This window comes from Aphelocoma coerulescens, chromosome 5, assembly GCF_041296385.1.
Source record: "Aphelocoma coerulescens isolate FSJ_1873_10779 chromosome 5, UR_Acoe_1.0, whole genome shotgun sequence".
Lineage (NCBI taxonomy): Eukaryota > Metazoa > Chordata > Aves > Passeriformes > Corvidae > Aphelocoma > Aphelocoma coerulescens.
In genome coordinates this window covers 52,425,011-52,448,410 of record NC_091019.1, presented here as the reverse complement: position 1 = coordinate 52,448,410, position 23,400 = coordinate 52,425,011, and the positions used below count along the sequence as shown (strand labels likewise).

At 40.1% G+C, this 23,400-nt stretch overlaps 1 protein-coding gene across 8 annotated transcripts in view; it reads right to left on the bottom strand.

Annotated features, from left to right (window-relative positions):
- UNC79 (unc-79 homolog, NALCN channel complex subunit) overlaps positions 1-23,400 on the bottom strand; it is a 136,611-nt gene that overhangs the window by 15,029 nt on the left and 98,182 nt on the right. For 7 of the 8 annotated variants that reach the window (XM_069018144.1, XM_069018138.1, XM_069018140.1 and 4 more), the window contains 4 exons: positions 22,792-22,989; positions 20,466-20,543; positions 15,972-16,013; positions 13,960-15,276 (listed from right to left, as the gene is read on the bottom strand). In XM_069018144.1, the coding sequence (XP_068874245.1) occupies positions 15,076-15,276; positions 15,972-16,013; positions 20,466-20,543; positions 22,792-22,989 (519 nt within the window). In that variant the 3' untranslated portion in view covers positions 13,960-15,075. Of the gene's footprint in view, positions 1-13,959; positions 15,277-15,971; positions 16,014-20,465; positions 20,544-22,791; positions 22,990-23,400 lie in introns of those variants that run through there. The other variant, XR_011151457.1, reaches the window with a different exon arrangement.

Below are 23,400 nucleotides of genomic sequence, written 5' to 3'. Positions count from 1 at the left end.
AAGTTTTGAGGTAGTGAGACAACACAGGATCAGAAAAATCAGATGAAAATTAACACTGCTCAAATGTGGAATTAAAAACAACCAAGCAAAAGCAAGACAAACAAGCAAAAAACCACCAGGAAGAATGATGCAGAACCACTTCTTCTCTGGAGAGAGCCAAATCCATTAAGCTAATTAGTTGAGCAGCTGATGTTCTGACCTGACATTGTTTCTTCATTTAGGATCTTTAATTCTTCATGCAAGAAGATTTCTCATTATTTCTTATCCAAACAAACCCTGATATCTGGACATTCTTCTGCAAACATTTTGCTGATAAAATTTTCCTCTAAATGGTCACAATCTGAAATTTGAACAGTGTGACCTATGTGACCTATTACATAAATTCAATTTCTCTTGTCTTGTGAACTAATGGCCCAGAATTTGTAAACACTTTCCTTTATTCCTCCCTTAACAATTAGTTTCACTCCAAAAGAACTTTCCTTTCGAAATTTTAATTTTTTTTTTTTTAAATAGGGATACATTTACTTTTGTGTAAATCCCCATTCTGTCATGTTGTTCTCATAAGACATGGACACAACAAACAAAGCCAGACCCCCAGCAGACATCCAACAGACAACCCAAAGGCAGTGCTAGCCAGTCAGTCCTGTTTGCAGAAAGCCTCCTCTAGAAACATCAAACACAAGGACTGCTGCAGGTATATACAAGCTTGCTTGTTTTCATCAGCTTTCACAGCTTCCCAAAAAGTATTCCATGGGCTCCCAGGGGCCCTGTGTGTTGAAAAGCATTAAGTTAGAGTGAAGACATGTCTGTGCTCTGAGTGCAGCAGCGTACAGAGGTACCTTAGCTGGCACTGAGTGAATCATCGCTGAAAGTAACACCCCCATTTTCATGCCAGAGTAAAAATGGGTACACATTTGTAGAAGGACCTTACGTGCCCTGACTTCATTCCCTTGCAATAACTCATTCATGCATCTATATTTTGTATAAATATTCATATATTTGAATAGCACATCCATCATGCCTCTTCTCCATCCCATACAGTCACCACCAAAGCTGATGGACCCTGACTTTATGTGGCACTAAGGAAACGAGCAGCTGTCCTCCAGGATGGCCGTTCCACACCACACTCACAGTGCAGCAAGAAGGCAAGTGAGGCCAGCCCATGCTGAGCACCAGAGTCACACACCCTCATCCCATAAAGATGGAGGGGAAGCTGAGGAGCAGGCAGGCCAGCAGACTGCAGTGGGTGCCACTGTCTCCACCCCTGAGACCATCACCGTGCCAGACCTCAAAAGGCTGTGCTGTCTGTTCAGTACTTTTCTGCTTCTTCCCTCCCCCAAGGAAGTTTCTGAGATTAAAAGCTTAGAAGCTCTTCTAGTCATGGCAGGAAAAGTGGGTGCATTACATAGGGTCACTTTAGCCTCTCTGTCAGGATCAGGAGAGGAAAGTGTTTGCATCCAGCTTGGAACTTTCCCTACGTGAAGTGCACAGCATCTCCAGCACTGTTTCTGGGATAGGTAATTAAATTGTTCCAACAGAGACTCACACACCTGCAAGAGCTGGCACAGAGGGCACGTAGCAGGAAATCTGGAGCACAGCAGGGAGCAGGCCTTCCGCGTCCAGAGACTTGTTTTCTATTGCTTTTCCTACTCCATCATGCTCTATAGAAGATGAATGACTGTTGGGGTCTCCTCCCCCCGCCATGTAGCCCTGGGAGAGGGGCCCTGAGGGCACAGACACACGGGGTTTCCCTGCCCCTGCTCAGCCTCGTTCCCCATGGGTTGGTTTGTGTTCCCCTGCGCGGGCAAAGCAGCTCGGGTCCTGTGACTGGGGCAGAGTCCCTCAGCAGAGCCCGGCCATGCGGCTGGGGAAATAAACATCTCTGAAACATCTAGCAAGAATCCGTCCGTATATATTTGTTTTCCACGGGACTCCTGGTTTGATATAGGCGTGTTGCAGTATCCCCACTGTAACAAATGACCAAGCTTGACTTTCAGCAATTTAATTTTCTGAGTGTGTTTTTTCATTGATCAAGAAGTTGCCTGTTTTGGGCTTTAAGTGATTGTCTCTGAATTGTTACTCTACACACATGCCTGCAAGCAAGGTACCCTGTGACATCTTTGCTGAGCTAATCTCTTCCTGCCACTGAAGCTTAATAGATGTTACTCCTCTGCCATGTGAGGCCTGAAGTTGTTCTGCTGAGGAAAATTGAGTAGAAATTGGATGTGAGGAGAAAATATTTTCTGTAGGGTCAGAATTTTATATAAGCCTTAACCTTTAACTAAAATACCTCATCAAAACTAAGGAATTTGAAACATCTACTTTTATAAGCAGCAATATTTTTCCCAAAAAAAACCATTTTTCTTACATATCTGGAGAAAAAAATGTAGACTGGATTGCCTTTATGGGCTGGATTCTGTCATCCCTCCTGCTTTGAACCCACTCCATTGCCCAACCCAAAGCTGAGTTATCACTGATGATGATTGTAAAACAATAGCTCTGGATTTTGTTCTGGCATTTGGAAATTCCCCTCTTTTTGGTTTTTGGGGTGGCCAGTAACTATATTTCAAACCTTTGAAGGAGGGAAGAAGTTTGGATTTTTAGCAGAAGTTTCCCCAGTCAGGAAATCCTGCCCCACAACAGGGACTGCACACAGTCCCTTCCTCAGGAGGAAGATGGGCTACAACTCCCTTGTGAAGAAGCAGCAACTTAATGTTCCCCTCCTGCATCACAGGTAGGTGTCCTGAATATACCAAGGAGCTCTTCAGGCATACAAATTACCCTAAAGGGATCAGACATGTACCATGTCATGAATGACCACTGGTAGCTCAGGGTCCAGAACTTTAGCGTTACAAAACACTGATGGCATCAGATGTTCAGAAAACTAAAAGCCATCCCTCTAGAGAAAATGCAAGCTATTCCCACAGCCTGTCATGCTTCCTTCTTCTGCCTTTTTTTTACTAAGACCTCTCTTTCCCAATTTCCCCCTCTGTTTAAATTTAAGAACATCTCTTTGGTTCTTAACAGGAAGAAATATTTTATCCCAAAAATGTTTATGGGTCACTGACAGTGATGCACAATTTGTATTATGCTCATTAAGGACTTCCCAACCAAACTTAGCTCTTCCCTGACTGTTGCTTCAATTAATCTTCTGTTTGGCATTTGGCTGCCTGTTAACGCTAACAAAATACTGTTATGAAAACATATCAAGTTGCCTTCTTAGGCTATAATCAGTCTTTTTGGCATGAAGTACAGTCAGATTCAATCTGGACTGTAAGCTCACTTCTGAATTTCAAAACATGATGCAATCTGTAAAGTTTCAATAAATTAAATTCCTTCTGTCCCATGTAGTATGTGAGTTAATCTACTTTTTCATTCCATTTGATATGCCCTCCAAGTCAGGTATGACATCCAGAAAAAGTTTTATCTGTTTGTTGAGTAGGTGATCTCCTCTCTAGCAGTACTGGAATCTACTAAAAACTGCGAAACAAGTGTTTAGTTTGGCTTTATTTGTTTTGCTTACTGGTCCATATGGAAGTTCCTCCACTAACCCATTGAGACCCCATAGCTACCTCAGACCTCCACCTCTTGGGCCCTTCAAATTCCTTTTGAACCATCTTTTGTGCACAGATCTTTACACAGAGACGGGGGGGGCAAGTTCCTTTGACAGTTCTCAGAGGGCTTTACAAATATAAACCTCATCTTTATGAAATTGCTCTGAGGGAGGTTAATCTCACCTCCCTTGCACAATGATGAAGGAATTGAGACACAGATGCTTTGTCTAAGACTGGTGCACTGGTGCTAGTCTGGGACCAAGAAGATGGAAGTCAGACCTCTCTTCTCCATGTCCTATCCCAGGGCATTCCCATGAAGGTCATTTGGCTGCTGACAATTACTAGAGTCAATGTAATCACTGTATCTCAATGAATACCACAGATCAAACAATTTTTTTTCCCTATCTGTATAGTAAAGAGTAGATCTATACAAGTCCCTTATTCAGTTTGCCTCACAAAAGCATAAAATGGTTGTTTCAGTACTTCAGTGGCAACTTAAAGCTGTATATGCTGGAATTGAATGTAGTATCAAAGTATACAAATTTTAAAATATGACTGTCTGTGATGGCAAAGGAGGACAAACAAATTTAATTACGTAAATATTATTTCTTTTATTACAAATGTTTTGTTCCTGAGCATTAATTTAGAGGGGATTTTAGCTTGACTAATCCAATAAAGAGCAGTGACTTGGAATAAAAACAGAAATAATTACTCCAAGTCCTCTGCTTCCTCTTGTAGCAAGAAGCGTGTCCCATCATTAGCTTCTAAGCTCTCAAACATATCCTTTCCATCTCACCCACTGCTGACATTTCCCAAATGAACCACCTCCATGGACAGCAGTGTTTCAGGAAACAGTCACTCCCTCCTGTCACAGCAGATCCTACAGCTGTCTTACCCAGTGTACCTAATCAACCTGCTGGGGAGAGCTGAATTATTACTAATGTAAGAGTGATTGAAATGAGTGATTCCCTCCACTTAATCCCAGTGTGAAAAATAGGGACTTTGCATATGTAAATACCAAGATATCACAAGAAAGTATGGAGCAAAAACCACCTGAAATACCTGGGTTGTTCCATCAGTACTGTATGATTTACTGGAATATTCTGTAAACCAGCTGAAGGGTGATTCCAAGTTTGTTTCAGATTGTCATCCTGGCTATAGCTTTGTATATGAATGAGTCATAACAATTACAATTTATTCGATTTCTTAGGGAATATTCTCAAAGCTTGAGCCCTAGCCACCTGCATTTCATAGGAAAAAGTCTTACATAAGTCTTTGAAGATCTAGCCAAGAGTTTGTGCATCTTTGTGATCACAGCTGATGCTGAAAAAAGAGCCTCGAGTAACAAACATCACAGATTCCCAGTCCTGGACATGGCACCCTGGATTTAGAATAGAATAGAATAGAATAGAATAGAATAGAATAGAATAGAATAGAATAGAATAGAATAGAATAGAAATAGAATAGAAGTACTATACTATACTATACTATACTATACTATACTATACTATACTATATTATACTATACTATACTATATTATATTATATATTATTTCTGTTGGAAGGGGCCTACAATGATCAATCTATTCCAACTGCCTGAGCACTTCTGGGCTGATCACAGATTAGAGCCTCAGTTTGTCATGTCAAAAGGAAAAGTATTGTAGAAGTCAAAGAAGAAAAATTCTGGCACCACCACATCAGTCAGGGAAGGAAACTGTCCAATTTCTTTGAACAAACAGCTCAGATCTCTCGGAAGGAGAAACTGCACCAAAAGTACGTGTAGTCTAAAATAATTTTTGCCCTTTCACCCTGGGCTCTTACTCAGACAATACTCCTCTTAGCCCCCATAGGCCAAATGGTGAAACTCTGCTCCTGAGAGGGTGCCCTGAACCATGAAACCAGTGGAGAACCATACTCCAATCACCCTATTTGCTCCAAGCAGTGCCTTCTATCACAAGAGACTGTAATGAAGTCATTAGGTCTAATGGAGGAGAAAATAGTTATTTAAAGTAGATCTAGCACCAGAACTGGACTGGAGTGGAATTTTCCATTTTGTACATATGAAAGATAAGCTGCTACTGCACCTCACTGCTGCAGAATTAGCCATGGATCCAATTATGACTCTTCTCAGTTCAGCCCTGCAAAGCTCCTGTCTGAATTCTCAGTCAGCAACAAAGCAGTCAATGTTTATCTAAAATGCTTGTAGTGCTTCCCTTTCCCTTGTGCTCCTTGTCAGTTTACCCTTAGATTGCAAGAAAATATATTGTTTTTCCACCCTGAGGCATTTCCCAGATGCCTGGGGAAGCCCTTCACATACCAGGTGCTGCTTTTACTGAGTCAGGCTTTTAACTTTCATAACCATGGTGTCGCTACCAGCAGTGCTATTTGCTGCATGCTGTGGTTTAAGGGTGGAAAAAAACCACCAAAAAAACCCCAGAAAACTCAAAAACAACCTCAAAAAACCGACAAAACCCACTAACAAGACTGTCCACTCAGCTCACAGCCTCTCCCTCCCCAGAGCTATCACAGAGCATGAGCCCTCTGAAGGTTACTTCTCTGCCAATTTTAAATATTGACCTTGATGTCCTGTCCCTTACAATATTCTTTAAAATCCATCATCTGCAAACTAAGTTTAAGTCAGGAAACCTAATTAGTAACAGAGACAATAAATAACAAGCTTAAGGGGAGGGAGAAGAGAACCTCTTGCAGGTGGCCAGCTCTTAGCTGAATGATTCTCTGTGCAATGGTCATGCTTCAAAAATTTAATTCCCTGTAATTTCATTTAGGATGGGGAAAACAAAACAAAATGAGCAAAGTGATATAGGATTTCATTTATACTCTGACAAGTACATTCATCTAAAGTTTAACCATAATAGCTGCAGTTACTGTACCTTTCTTCCAAAGCATTAAATGGTGTGAAGCAAGTGGCAATAAAAAAAAAAAAACAAACCTACTTGGCATTATTATTTGCTATTTTGATACCAAAAAAAGAAGAAGTCTCCCTACTGTCAGGCTGATTGTATTAATCTGAGATTCCTATGGTCCTTCAGACTTGATTGCTTTTGATTCTTGCTTAGTAGAAGTGGTGATGAAGGAGCTGAAATCATAATTCCTATTTAGAAGGCAAAGAGGAGGCCACTTCACTTCTGTGGTGAGTAGCACATTTTTTTGCTTTAATTAAAAAGTTGTTCTGAAAATCTTCTGCAGTATTCAGAGCACAAAAAGGATGGTATTTTCAAAGACACTTGGGAATCACTCCTGCACTTTTTCTGAGCTACATTGATGCTGCTTAAACATACTAAGGAAGAGAAGCAATCATTGAATTTGAAATACGTTTTTTTATCTCAAAAATTGTAAATCAATCCTCTCAATGGTGAAAATATATTTTCCTTTATGTAGTTCTTAAATTGCTATCCATCTCTATTAAGGCTCTTAAAGAGAGATTTTCAGCAACAGAACACCCTCTAAAACAAAAAAAAAAGATTTAAGTATCAAGAACTGAAGATGTTTAGCCCAGAATTGCAATGATTTTCAAGTGCCTGCTCCCTTTGAGATGAATGCCCAGAAAACTGTACAGGTCAAGGCTTTTAGTCCCTGAGAGTGTGCCAAAAGTGAGCAACATTCTACAGCCATGAGCCACCATTCTCTTCTGGAGACAGAAATGGCTGTCAGGTTTATCAGTGCATTATGCAACCCTCCGAGCTAGCCAGAGTCCCTTGAGACTCAATTTTCACTTTTAGAAATCAATACACTTCACTGATACTTTCAGCTTTTCATATGACAGCAGCATTGAAAATTAATATTTTACTGAGCTTACAAAGGGTGGACTTAGGAGGGCATATAAGATTTGGACCCACTTCAGCATCATGTGACAGCTCAAGTAAGATGCTCTTGGCTTAGAGAAGCTAAGTTAAATCATATTTAGGGTTTTTATTTGACGATGCCAGGATCCTTCACATTGTCTGTGACTCAGATCAGCTGTTCCTTTTTCACTGGAATAATGACAAAAGCCTCAGCCTCTTAGATTTAGCTCTAACTTCAACTCAAACTATACAGATGTATTTGAGGTGCCTGCTGTGTTTCCCTCTGCTCAAGGTACCACCCAAGAAAGCTCTCCCATGGCAAAGAGGAAAAGTATTTGCAAGGGGTGTAAAGGTCTCAACATCAAAGATTCATTTCGTAATCTCTGGAACTGTCCTTTATTAGAGTTGCATTTTAAATACCCCAAGAGGCTATCACTTACCTGAAAACTAACTTCTGGCTAAAATTTAAGATCCAGGTTTCTCAGCTGGAAAAGTTGGTCAGGGAAGCCTCAGACTGGCACAGATCCACCTGCACATCCCAAAATATCTTAGTGTGACCTTTCCTTCTCACACCTGGAAAAGGGCAGGAACCGCTCCTCCTTAGGTCTTCAGGTCCCTACATGAATGCTCTGTGCATTCATGAGGAGGTAAGGGAAACCCAAATCTCACCAAATCCCTTCTTGTTCTGAATTGTGAGGGAGTAGCATTATGTCATACTTGGGGCTGCTCCATCAATGGAGGCCATAAGGGGGCCTGGTTCCTTGTCCTGCTCTCCTTTACACATTCCAAGTACCACTGTAACACTCACTGTGAAGGCCAGGACAGATGTCACAGTACACAGGAAAACACTCTCAAGCTGGGACCGAACAGAGCCTTGCAATGCTGCTGTGGTTTCCAAGCCATGTCATTCTGCACTGCCTTGTGATGCTTGAGGCAGCATTAAATTCCCTGCGTCTAATACTCTCATTTGGAGTGAAGTATCTTCAGCAGCCCTAGTGCTTGATCTCAGCCTCACAGCTGGGGAAAACTAGCAGCTGGCTTGTGATTCAAAAGGAATAGAACAATAACCTGTTGAGGCTACTCTCTGTGTGTGGATGGGTGAGTCAGATGAATAGTTGGACAATGCAGATCAGTTAAGCCTAATTTGGTTAATAGAATTAATTTGCAAATTAGTACACATTAGGTGAATCAGCTGCAATTCTGTTTGACAGAAATGTTAAAAAATATTAAAGTAGTTATAATGAAACATAAATATTACTGCAGAGAAGGTTCCAACTTGAAAATTTTTATCTGTAAATGCTGGGGATACATAGGTTGAATTTCATATAATCAGTAGAAAGCAGATCTTCTTCCTGGCTTGTACAGCCTTTATTACCCTGCCAACCCCTAATGGATCTTAAATAATCATTAGAGATGGGCTGAGAAAGTTCTGACTGGGATCCAGGCATGGATGTTGGGACTGATAGAGGGTCTGGTGCAAGGAAAAGGAAATAAACTATTTTAAATTTAGAAGCTGGCCTAGGAAAATTAGTTGGTAAAATAATTTGGTCTTCTAACACTCTTCCTAGGAAAGCTTAGAAACATGTCTGGGCTACTGTTATTCAGTGACACACACTTAGAGCAGATAAACATCTGACATTTGAACCAGATCGGTGTCTTCAGGGTGGTGATCACAGGGAAGAAAATGCCAATAGCATGATTTTATTATTGAAAGGCTTGGAAAATGCTTTGGTCAGGTACAGTTAATAGGATTTCCTGAGCAAAAGTTGAGCTGCAGCTCCTGGAGCACTAAGATGATTTAGGAAGATTCTGAGCTGTGTATGATCAGAGTAAACAGAGGCAACAACAGGGGAACTAATTTGCCCCACACACATGTACTTTACTAAGAAGAAAACCTCCATTGTTGGCTTGACTGCACAATGATGGCAACACCTGGTGTTGAATAAATGTGTCTGGAGGAAGAAGATCAGATCATGGCTGCATCAGTTTAGGAGTTTAATGTGACACCTCCCTGGAATCCACAAGCACCTGGAACACGTATTGCTGTGGTCACTTCACCGTATCAATCCTTGCTCCTTCTGAGCTATACATAGGGCTTTGAACCCTAACAGGAGCAAATTTTGCCTGTCTGTAGGCTTTGGTACAACTGCACTTTGTATTTGCTTTGGATATCACAAATCAACACTGTGTACACAGGATTTCATTAGCAGTGCAAAGTAGGTAACAGTTTTAATAAATAATTTATTTCTTTTAGTGATGGTCCTTTATATTCTGTTTTACTGACACTTTCCTACATGGCAAGGATCCACAGGTGTAGCAAACCTTTTGTAAAGTTCTTCACTGCAATCAATGTGACTTCATCCAGAAGTAGTGGAGCTGCCAGAAAACCTAACCTGTCTAAAAAATCTATTACCTATAAAATTTTTATTCTGTGTGTCAAACTTCACAGGCATGCTGTTGTGCCTTTCTGAAAGGATTTAAAGTTGCAGAACAGCCATAACAGTTATGTCCAGCTGCTGAGTTATACATTGAAAAAACTGACCTAGCATTACGTGGTGTCTATCAAACTGAGAGCCTCCCCGCTCACAGTCATGGCTTGTCAATTTGATGGGGAGCTGGTTAAACGCAGTGTCAGAGTAGGTTACCTGGGGCAGTGCACTGAAGGCTGCTCAGCCATTGGCTGAAAGCCCTGTGGTATCTATCAAATCCAGCAAAATACTGGAAAATAATTCACAATGTAGACTTCCAGTGACTGAGTCATGCGTTCCACTTTTCCATGTTAATGCTTTGTAGCTATGAATGAGAAACAAGCCACCCTTCCCAAGCTCTGCCAGCTCTTCACAACCTCCTGTTCCCTGTACACATTAAAATTCACAAACCACAACAGTGATGGCAGAAAACCCCCCAGTTCATAGCTGGAGGACTTAGGCACAGCAGGTCACCAGCAGGCCAGGACTCTTTGTCATGTGGCCTTCTGTTCTTTGACCTGAGGCATTTCCAATGGTAGCCACTGACTCCCCATCAGCAAACCCTGGGAAGGCCAATGCCAAGGGTGGATTCAGGTTCTCTTCCTGATCACTTTGCAGCTGGGGAGCATCAGGACATCTTCCCCTCTGATGACTGTTCTCACTGCTGTCCCTTGATGCTCAGACTTCAGCTGAAATTGTGCTCAGCAGGGAAAGGCAGAAGTGGATAGAGTAATTCAGAGTTAGAAACCAAGTGAAAAATGCAGAGCCCTGCCTTTCAAATTTGCATCAAGCTCAATAAACTAGTGCTGTTGCCTCTGCCTGGCTTCAGGCAGACTGCTCAGCTGAAGACCCACATCATTGATTAAGCAGCTCTTGTGCAATCAAGACTCAGATCCTGTTGAAAAAAAAATAGACTTCTGCTTTGTCAAAGAGTCACATTAAGAGGCAACAAGAAAAACTGTGGATAGAACTCTCCCAGAGCTGCGTGCAGCTGGGGGAGTAGCACAGGATTCTTGGCTGCAGAACTCTTTTCCAGGACACGCTAGCAAAGACAAACAGCCCTGGGCTCTGGTAATCTTCATCCAGCTTGAAAGGAGGCTTTGCAGGCAAGAGTTCAGAGAGATCTTCCATCTCAGAATGTTCATCAGTCCTAGAGCACATTGACTGCTGTCAGAGCATGGAAAGCAAAGCCAGAAAACCAACTGTGCTTTTAGGGCCTTTGAACTGCCACGGCTCTAATGACATGTTGCAGAAACATTACGTATAAGATAAGGCACGTATGTAGGTACTAACTGATGTGCTGTAAAAGCCTTTGTTTGTGTGACCCTGCATGCAGCTCAGGCCATGGTTTTCTCCAGAAGCAGAGGAAACCCCCTGAGATGCCCATGCAGACATTAACCTCACGCTCAGGACGTGGGTTACATAACCCAGCAGCAGTGAGGTTTTAACCATTGCTTCATCCACAGTGCCCCTTGTTGTTGGCAATTTCACAGTTCAGCATACACTAAATTAATTCTTTTACTAGGCCAGTCCTGGTAACAAGGGTTGATTTAAGCAGCTTATTGCAGCAGAAGACTAAACACTGTTCCTAAGTGGCAGCTCTCTATGATCCTACAGAGGATGGATTCTGCTCCTGGTGACACACACCCAGAGACACAGCTGTGCTGGGAGCATGGCGGAGCAGAAAGATTTGCCACTGCTATTTGGTAGCATTTTCAGGGAACACCAAGTGTTATTTATTTCCTAATCTTCCTACAGAATATAAAGAATTGCTGCTCTGGGCTATTTTAGAGAGATAATGTGAGTGACTTGAGATGTATATTGACCTCAGGCACTGTAAAGATATATTTTACAGTGCTTTAAAAAACTACTAATGCAGATTTCTGTACTTCTGAAGATCCCTAGAGTGCACTTCAAAGATTCTCCTGAAGTCTTAAACCACACATATCTGGTCAAGCCCCATGTTATTTGTTGTTATTAGTCAAACACCCCTATATTGGTTATACCATCTTCCAGGCTGTATCCCCTATGCTTAAGCAGCTTCTTAATACATACTTGCAGTCCTAATCTGCCTAGGCATAACAGCTCCATGAGAACCGTATTAATTATAATCAGTGACAGATACATACTAAATCCTATGTTGAAACATGGGAGTAGTTTCCGTGACCAGCTCTTATCTCAAAACCCAGAGCTGAAACCACATCTCAATTCTCACAGTATTAAACTGTTTACAGACCTGGATTCAGCAGGTCTGTTTTTGGCTTCTGTTTAATTTTAGTAACTCCCCACCACTGTATTTGTCTTTTTGAGTTTTGCCAGTCTGAACATAGATGCTTTGAATCAGATTTTTCTAGGTAGGGAAAGAGCTTTCACCATGTTGCTTCCACGCATTATCCACTGAGTGAGATGCCTGATCACAGATTCTCCTTTCCAGAAGTGAGTTTTAACAACAAGCTCTCTCAGGCTCTACTCTTCTCCTGCAAATCATCTCTCTTCATCCTTTAGGTTTCCACAATTCCCATTGCACCCATCTGAGCTCACCCACCTCACACCCAAGGGCCTCATATTCCCTCCCTCTCCTTGTCTTTCAGTTGTCTTTCAGATTCACCAGATCACAGCATATCAAAATACAAAAAATCTCTCTCCTACACATCCCACTTTCAGGGGCCCAATAGCACTTCCGTTTCAGTAGAGAGACCCCAGCCCCTACAATAGTGAACCTGGGCCCCCTATTAATGTGGTTACTCAGCAAAGGTGGCACCTGTGCTGCAGGCACAAGACTGAAGAAGACACGGCTGAGGAATGGAAGGAGTGAGTCCCACTGAAAACACAAGACCACAGCTCCTTTTTGCCCGAAGGCGAAGTTCCAACTGCCTACCACTTAGTTTGGTACTGCACCCCCATGAGGGAGTGATGGAGCTTGGGCTGATGTGACAGGAAGGGATCCCAAAATCAACAAAACACAGCTCAACCACCAGCATTCTGCAGATGAGCTAGAAAGTGCCTACAGGGAACCATTATGGAGAAAATCCCAAAACCCCTTCAGGAAATCAGCATGCCGGGCACCTCTCTGAAGTACCTGTACATTAATGCACACAGTCTGGGGAATAAACACGCCATGAGAGATCTAAGAGTCCCAAGAGTTAAGACCCTGGATGAAAGAAGGATGCAAGAAAGATAGCTAATATTTGAGAATAACCTACTCCAAGCTCAAGAGCATGCCTGTGGTGGTGCATCCCCCTCCCTGCTCCTCGTCAGACCACACTATGATCTCAGAAAGGCTCACAGACCACCTCCCTCTGAGCAGATGCTGCTGATGGGGCTGATACCCCCACTTTCACCATCACCTGTTGAGAAGATGCAAAGGCATCTGAAGTTAGTACTTCATTGAACTCGAGGGGAAATTTTCACAGGTACCTTGTACATACTCATACTGGTTTTGTGTGCATGGGAGTGTGAATGTGCTGTAGTAAGTGTACTGTGAGTGTTCTCTCTTGGATTCTTAAAGTATGTTAGGTGTGTAAGTAAGATAGGCCTCTAAGTGGGTGTGTTCATAGAATTTTTTGTTAAATTTTTGTTAAATTAAGTGCTCTTAAAACCTTTTGTTAAATTAAGTGCTGTTAAAACCTTTAGGCCCAAAAACAGTTGGTCAGGTCTGGGGCTGACTTTGACAAGGGGAGTCCACTCTGTATCTTGACTCAATGGGAGGATCTCTCTCATTCCTTTTTATCCTTACCATTTTTTCATCCCCAGCCTCGACGTAGATCATTTTAGGTTGCTTTCCATTTTAAATTAGCTAAATCAACTTCTCTCCACTGGAAACACATAAAGGGGCATATTTTAAACAAGCTAGCACATGCCTTACTGTCTTTTCTTTGTTTCATTGGTTGGTTTTATTTTTGTTGTTTTTGTAAAGCATAATGGTACTTTAATGTCATATCTGCAAACATTTCCATTTTTATTTTAGTAAATGCAGTGAGGAAAGACTGACCCTTCACAAAACCTGAAATGCACTCAGGCAGATCCTGAGAGTGGTAATAAAGACCAGGAATTTAATAGCCTTCTAATATACAACTTAATGTTTGTTATTTTTCTAATCAGTGCATTACAGAATAAACACAGAAGATACAACTGGGATTGCACAGATTTAAGTATTTATTCCAAGAGGTGGTAAATCATGATGCTTTCAAGACTTTATGTAAAATCCACTGAGTTAATTGATTCTCCTTAGATTCCAATGGGCTTTGGCTGAGTCCCTTAATGATATTAAAATCCATCTGTTATTAAATATCATGTTTAATACAACAGTATGCAAATAGTGGGATTTGTAAATATCATTATGCAAAAGTTCAAGTCCAATCATGCTCCTCTTGAAGTCTGCAACATATATTCTGTAGACATCAATAAGAATAGATTTGGGATATCTTTTTAATTGCACTGTATACAAGTATCGACAGAAGAATACAATACAGTAGTCACAAAATTAAAGAGGCTTCTATGAAACCTACAAAGAAGAGCAGCAGAGAATCAATTAAGTAAAAGCAGTATTTCAAAAAATAATAAGTCAGACTTGCAGTCTGGAAAATGGACTGAAAAAAAAGACAAATTAATTGGCACAGTTTAACAACCTAATTTCTAAGTGCACTTCATAACAACTCTCCTTACAAGCTGCTGTTTTCCCAGAAGATGATGACAAAAAGCCTCATTAGAACATCACTGGTTTATAGTGACAGATTTTATTGCATTGCCAGCTGTGAATCTAAAAAAAAAAAAGACATCCCCCCTAAAAACTCATATAAAGGTTCCTAAAAACCCTATTTTCTTTTGTAATTGTCAAAAAATAGCAACATAGCACTTCCATGTTTGTGAATACCCACAATTCTATTTTTAAAAAAAATAGAAGTTAAAGAAAAGTGATTTTTGTTTTAGCTTCAAAAATAATGTAAAGAAACATTTAAGAACAAGTTATTTCAATGATCAGAGAGATATGTACAATATGATAGATTTGAGTCCAATCCATGTTCATGACTGCAGACTTAGAACCTGTTGATCCTGAGTAACTGTAATTATAAACTGGCAGGAGCAGGCCCTTAGCTTCACCCATTATAAGCTTTTTCACAATCTGTCCTAGGCTAAAAAGTGTAGCTACAGTATGTACTCTGTATACTGATTTATACAAAAGGTCTTTTACAGCTCTAACCCTGTTATTGCTAGGCTAAAAAACTAATATTTTGGAACAAATTACATGAATCATAAAGGATAAAACTGAGATGCAGCTTCTGATGACTGAATTTCTACTTGAGCCATTTTAAACTGGGTACACTGTAGCCACTTGCGGAGCACAGATGAGCTATTGTTCATTTGTCCTGACCCCTGTAACATCCTCAGGCTGTGATGGTTGACATTGCTCTGGATGGCTTGGAGGCGGAGCTGAAGTCCAGCAGATAAATGCTGTTGAAATGATGCAAAACATGTAGTTTCTTACCTTTAACACATACATTCACATAACAACTTGAAGGGTATAGGTTGTTGGCCAGGGAGTTTCTTACACTGCCCCAGTGTCAAATTTCTATCTTCCACATCCTGCACTGTGGTGTTGCCATGGAAGGCATATGTGCTTACAGACACAACTCCATACTGAGACCAACTCCAAAACTTTTCTTCTCTTCACCAGAATTCTCTTGACTCACAAACCACACTGATCCACCTTGCCCTCCCTTACAAAGAGGGCCAGCTGGCACAGTTTTACCCAAGCAAACAGGCCCACAATATCATCTTTAGAACTCAAATCTATCTCCTGAGTCAAGAGTCCCAATCCTGATTTGTCAGGGAACTCTCAAGCCTAAGACATTAAGTAAACCACAGCTCAGGGAACAACCAATCTCAGTAAATAGAGAGGAAAGGCCCCAACACAGACCCTGGTTAGAGGAAAGTATTCCAGAAGGGAAAAGTAGAGCAGTACTGACTACAGGGCAAGTATCTCAGCCAATGATGTTCTATGTATGCTCACACTTCAGACCTACATCTCATCTGCATATGCTACAATTATCTATTTTCAGAGAGTTTGCAGATCATATCTTATTTCCAGAATTTACAGGAATGTATAATTCTAAGAATAAAATGATAAGGTACTAGAAACAACTTACCTTTAGGTTTGACTGTATCATTGGCAACCACATTGGTATGAGCTGCAAGACGAAGTGCATTTTGTTGTTATACAAGTGACTGTAAACATGCTACAGTTACTGTGAGACAGAGAAAGATATGTCTAATGCATTTAGCCATTTGAACCACAAATCTGAAAATGTGGTTATTTGAAGTATTTGGAGAAGGTAACTCTCGGATGTAAAGAAGCCAGTTTCCCTTGTCAGTAGCTTGATGGATCATGAGTACCAATTACTGATATCCTGTTTAAGGCAATGATGAAAATACAGAATTAAACTTGTTATAGGAAGTATAGGAAGTGACTTCTTATTTTTCTTGTGAGTGTGTTTTGTATGCACAGGTGAGCAATATTGGAGTAAATAGAGTAAACATTTTGCATGGTGAGGTATACATCAAAAAATGAAAAAAAACCATGCAGCAGTAGTTCTTAATAACAGGTCATATATTTAAATGGTAATCAACATTTTATAAGCCACTAGTCACATCAGTGCTTCACTGCAGAATGTGAGATATTCTGTAGGCGGGGGAGCACAGGTAAAAGCTATCCAGAATGACAAGGTGAGGAGGTCTGCAAATCTGTCAGCTGTGATTGACTGGAGTGATATGTATTTCAGACTCCTGCTCTTCAGGGAACTTTTATTTCTGAGGAAATGTAACATGACAACCTTATGAAAGCCAGAGAGGCATTTCTAGCAAAAGTATTCATGTTTTTCAATATTAATTTATCCACTGAGGTTACTGTTCTAAAATATTCCTCCAAAAGGCATTAAAATTTGCAATTTGCCAATTATGCTACAGGGAGCTGCAAGTTAAACCTAATCACTATTGACAACATTAGATAAAGTGCTGTTTCCCTTGTGCAAGGAACGATAATTGTTTCAATTTCAGTGCTCTTGTGCTGGAGAATTATATGCAGCTCTGTCAGGACTCATTACTTAGTCTACCACATGAAGAACCATAGTCAAACCTCAGCATTTACAGACAGATGAATGCCCAAACAGCTGGAACGCAGCCAGATGCAGATGTGTGGGCTCTGTACATCCTTCCGTGGGCACTCACACTAATGAAGTGCTTAATAAGATGCAGTGACCACAATCCCAAGGTGTGTTTTTGGTGAGGAAGGAGCAGGTCTGAGAGGCCATGCTCCACACCCCACTGCCATCAACAAAACATCACTGACAACTTCATCTGGCACTGAAGAAGTTCCTATGGAGTTAGCCAGTGGTGGCAGGACTGGTGTCAGAAGTACATCAAGCAAGAAGGGAAGCCAGGTAGAAAACTTAGGGTACTCTGCATCTGAACCAATTCACTGGACAACTTTTACAGTCAGCTGAGAGAATCAAGCACTTCACATTTAGTTCATCTTGTCCCAAAGCAAGTATCTAAAATAGATCAAGATGAATCATGTCCAAAAATACTGTATCTCCACTGACTGTAAAGGGCACCCATGGAAACTAGCTTTTATCGATATCTCTTCTAGACAAGTCTAAGGTCAGACACAGATCTTTGTCCTCCAGCACCAGTTCTGTCTTCCAGGGTCTGGACATATTTAGAGAAATAAAACACTCTGCTGCAGGCACAAGCAAGCAAGCCCTCTAGTGCTACAGCTGCCAGATAGATAAGTCACACAAGAAGACATTTTTATGGAAGCACTTGAGTTTTGTTAACTAATCCTCAGCCAGCCTTTTCTTCACAAAGGAGGAATACAAAACTCTAGTTAGAAAGAAGAGCTGGAAGAACAGAGTGCTGTCAGACACTGTCAAATTTTTTTAATTTATATTTTCAACAAAATTATACTGATTCCGGTTCAATTTTTAAAGGGAAACCAGGCGTAGAACAGCTACACAGCAGCTGCTGAAGCTGCATAAAACCCTTGGGTCTCTGCAAAAGGTCTTGAGTTGTTCCTGCCTTTACTGTAGGCTTCCAAGTTCCTCAGAGATACATTTGATGGTCAAAGATGTGATCAGCAAGGAGCTGGTCTCCATCACCAATGCCTATCCTGGTATGGCCACTTTCCCAGTTCCTTTGACATAGAAAAGCAGGAGAAAAGTTGAACACTTTCATTTAAGCCCTTCTAAAGCAGAATGCTTCCCTTCAGAGGAATATATAATGAATTCAATACACATGTGTATATATATGCATCTGTGTGTGTGTGTGGGCATATATCTCACTAAAACTTAGCAAAAAAAATTAAATGCATAACAGCTGAAATGTTTTCATAGGAAAGCAACTTTGTTTTTCACACCAGATTGGTAAAGACCATCTAACATCGGATCCAAAAAATATCCCCTGTGAATATATGAAATGGCTCAAATACTATGGGAAGTAATCAACACGTCTCAATGCTTTCAATGTGAGTTTAATTTAATAGCAAAGGCCAACAGTACCAGGAGGAGGAAACCTCACAGCATCAACACCAGGAGGAGATGAAAGAGTGCTTATCTCAGGTATAAAGAAAACTCTTGTCTCAGTGAAGAAGAGATGCACTGTTCATGTTATCTCTTTTTTCCCCTCACTTATCATATATAAAATGGCCACCTAGGACAGCTATCCATAAACCACCTGGCATCATGTCACGTGCACCACCTTCTCATTTTGGTGTGTTAAAGACATGTGTGTGTTTAATCATGCAATGACTTCATTAACAAGTAAGTTTTTGTACCACCTGAATCCTCAGATGGAATAAAAGACACTGCCGTAAATATCATTATAAGAATGATATATGGTCAGTATTTATCAATGCTACTATGCTCAGTTCCAAGAGAAATTCATTGGGAATTATTAATTTTGCTGAATAAATCTCTGAGTGATAAGAAGGTTTTGTATAAAAAAAAAGCCTGAACTCACTACACTTTGTCCTTTCCTTCAGTGAAAACTAAACCTTGTTTGAAATAATTATATCTAAATAAAAGAGAAAAGAAGTGCTTTAAAACACAAGATAAAATTGTCTAGAATAAAACAAGCTACCTAAAACCTGCCTGGTAAACTCTTTTTCAAAGAATGGTCATCATTCAGACTTACAAAGTAGGAGACTACATCACAGTCACTGAAGAAGAGACAGTCTCAAATTTGATTTTTTAAATTAGAGAAGCCACTCACTGGTTCCTGTGTGAATAAGCTTTGCACCCCTCTGACTTTGAAGGACTTCAAACATACAGTAAGCCTTTCCCTAAATCATGGCACTTATTTTTCAGATCTACAATAAATATTTCTACAATTAATTAGTTCTGAAAAAAAAAAAATAGTAACCTGGAACTATGAATCCTATAGTACTGTTATGTATGTATATTGTTCATGCAGGATTTCACTTTGGGGCTGAGTAAAGGGGATTTGGTCACCCAGATTCTTCTCTTCCATCTCCTATCCACTAAACATGAAAGCTTAGCACCTTAACTCAGAGTTCCACAGTTTTATGAGCTTGATTTTATGGTAACAATGTTCTTTTAACCTGACTTAGAATTATATTGATATATACTCTCAAATATAACCCCCTGAAAGCATTCATTTGATTTGTGACAGGGATTTGGCCCCAAAGGCCTCTCTTTTCACAGATTTAAAGCCACTCTTCATCTTTGTCAAATTCTGAACATCCTGGACTGGCTAAAAGTGAAGTCCATATGTCTTTCAGGCACAGCCATAATCATTTTAACATCCCTTAGTGACAGAATTTCTGTAGTGAATCAAGACATTACAAATCTGTATTTTCACAATGAGTGTGAATGCTTTCATGTCAGTTGACATAAAGACCTTCAATTTTAGCTACTTTATTTTTAATAAATTCTTGCTTGATCACAAAAGACTGGAGTAAAGCAACAGTCAGAAATTTCCTCTATATCAACAGAAGAACTATATTAACCTTAACTACTTATGTGGAAACTCTCTTGCACTGGGAAAACATAGAAAAGGCTAGTAATACTGATTTATGCTTGTGAGACTACCTCAATCCTTCTGCAAACACTATGATAACCCATAGAAGACTGAATATGGATTTCCAAAGAAACAACACATATTCATATAACAAGAAAACCACTGTGGCAAAAAGCTTTTGTTATCCACCTAAAAGAATGTGAGGCTCAAAACACAGAGGAGATCTGCAAAGGACATATGATGATTAAAAGATACAGAATGGCTGAAAATTCAGGCAATAGCTAGAGGCTCTCAAAGTCAGTGACATTAGTTGTGTCTATTAGAGGAATAAGATTATTACTGACATTAGTGACAATGGAAAGAGGAAGTAGACATCCATTTAAAAAAAAATCAGGAGAACTTGAATTTGAGACTGTGGTCTGGTCTTCTTACCAGAGATTTTATTTTTCAGTATGTTCTGCTAGGGTGTATCATAGCATTAACATTTAACTTCAGTTTCTTCTACTTTCCTTTTTTTGAGTGGGAGGGGAAGCAGAGGACAGTACTTTTAGAAATCACAACAGTCAGGCAATCTCATTAACTAAATATTCATGGTATGGTATGCCTACCTTTACAAAGATAGTGGAGTTGCATTCCTGTAAAGCCTCCATTAAACTGATCACATGCAGGCACACCATTTCCACCATCTTGGAAAAGAAAAATCAAGCGTAAAACCAAATTAATGTCCAGCATAACAATGTCATAAACTAAGCCAATAGTCTCTAAGAAGAATCTTCCTGTATTTGCTAGGCAAAGGACCTAGGATAGGCCATTCAGTATCCAGATAGGATACTGAATCACTAGGTGTGCATTTATCAACCACTGACACACAAGATTAAATATTACATGAGCATATATGGGAATTTTTTCTTTATTTAGTTTTACCCCAATATGGTAACATCTATTGGTTAAGTATTTCAATCCTTGATATATTTTAATACCTGTCACATGTCAAAACAAGTTGCCTTTGGCATTGTTCTTTTCAGACATCATAAATTGTTTTTTATGTCTTTGCTGTGTAATTCTCATCAATCTGTGTGTCAAAAATTGGTATCTTTATTTATTGAATCTTTGAAAATTAACATACTCACAAAACCCATCTTTTTATCCCCCATCAAAAGACAATTTATTGTTTCGAACTGACAGCTGGTCTGTAATTCTTCCATTTTGTATCATAATTTATGACAGATGCAAATATCAGTTATTTGGTAGCAGACAGCTTTTTATGTTTTATATTGTGTAAATTCACAGGTACAAGACAAACACCCTGAGCCAGCAGTGAGTATTTACAGTGCCTGTCTAAACTACATGTAAATTCCCCTTGATAATAATAAACTTAGCTTTTATGTTGTGCTTTTCATCTTCAAAGTGCTTCACAAACACTAACTAATTAACCTCACAACACCCCTGTGAGACAGGCAAGTATTATTATCTACATTTCACAGAGCAAGAGCTGAGGCAGAGAGCTTAACAACTGTGGCACTAAAGCTACATAATGATATACTTTCAGAAAAAGGATTGGAACTTGGGACTTCCCAGTCATATTCTTGTCCTAAGGCTTGACAAGAGGCTTTTGTGTCTGACTAAACAAGGGACTGGTTAGGAATGTTATGCACACTTCCTGTTCCTTCAAATGGAGCTTCCTGAACTACTGTTCCAAACAATGGCTTGTGAACCACTGTGGCTTGGGAACCCTGCTAGATGTCAGAGGCTAAAATATCATCTAAAGACAGCTATAGGTGGTCCTTGCTTGATATGGACAAAACACAGGAAACAGTAACTGGTTGAGACTTTCAAGCGTAGCCCATGCAATTACAATTAAAAGGGCAAGGTCCATACCTGCCTAGGATGGAAGATGTTTGACATGGGGAAAGGGGAACTATATAAAACAATTTCCATACACATAACAGGTCTACATTTAAAAAAGAAAAAAGAAAACCCAAACAAACCAAAAGTGAAAAGCTTGAAAGCATCAAACCGTAAAAACCCAAACCTTAAGAGCACCTGACTTAAGAGTAATGGGCCATGTATAAAAATGTTTCCCACTCAAAGCTAACATCAGGCTCTCCAGAACCAGAGCTACTAGTGAACATTTCAGTTCAAAAGTTTTGACCTGTTGTGACTATCTCGGATGTGGGAAACACAATAGGTCTTGCCCATCAGAAACAAGCTCTTAACCCTAAACTTGCAGGTGCAGAGAATCAGTAGTCAAGGGTAAGCAAAGAGCAGCTGTGAGAGGGCTGCTGGAGCCCCTCAGTTTTTATTGTACAAAGTTGCTCCAACAGAAGAGAGTAGTTGGGATAAACAAATGTTTAAAGGTTATTTCCAAACAAATGATATGGACAATTTTTGGACAGAGTGAACATTTCCCTTTTAAATCTTATTTCTAGACATGCCTCCTTCTGGTCATTCATTACTCAAAAATGTTTCAAGAGATATTTATGTAGCTTATTTCTGATAAGTAACCAGTGAATTATGGGTGGCCACTTGTCAGCAGTTGTGTAATTTTTCACCATCACATGGTAAAAAATAATCAAATGGATATTCACAGAATTATCCTAAAGTAGTTCATTTCTGCTGTAAGGCAGAGTCAGATAAAACAACAGACCACAGTTAAGAGCAGGAATATACATAAAATGGGACGTGATGCAAGGAGCTCTAAATCCAACAAGCAGCAACTCAAGCTCTTAATGCTGTTTCAGGCAGATTCTGGCTAGATCCAGTTTCAGGCCCACTGTGAGGTTAAACCACTACTAATTAGCTATCCCTTTAATTTCTCAAAAGCATCAAAATCGCTTTATGATGTTATTCATAGTCTGTTGTATTCCACTGAAACAGAGCCAAGCCTCCTCTGAGTTTAATCTGTACTAAATCTGTCTGCAGCACCTGACTCACCACTTTGTTATGTGCCATTAGCTGGAGGATGCTCGGTGTCACTCGGCTCCAGAACTCCAGGGCTGTGAGGATTGCTGTAAAGCTAAATTCGTTCTGATTCTGGACTGTCGGAGCTACTGCTGTTTGCTCACAATACACTGTCCAGAGCTGAGCAAATATAAATGCATGGAACAGGGAACACATGTGCAGAACAGATGTCTGTAGAAAGAGAAAATAAAAGAAAATGTTTATTTAAATAAGTGTATTGGGATATAGTGCAGAGGCTTTCATCCCCTGTCATGTGTCCCACCGTGCAGTTTTTCCCATATTTCCCTCCCATTAGGAACTAGTAAGTCAAGTACATTTGATAACATTTTCTCCATGTTTAAAAAATGGGTTTATATTTGCAGACCAAAAACTGCATTTGCAAACACGCTCCCATGCCATCTAAGTGCATGGCACTAAGGTCAGTCCCTTTAAAAGAAGGTTAGTTTTGCAAAACAGGACTATTTCAGAAACTTTCTTAATGGAAATCTCCACAGCAATCTGTGGAAGGTAGGGAGGCTCTGGCGCATGCGACTCCTCTTCAGAAATGCTGTTGGGGTAAGTAATTTAGATTCTGATCACCAA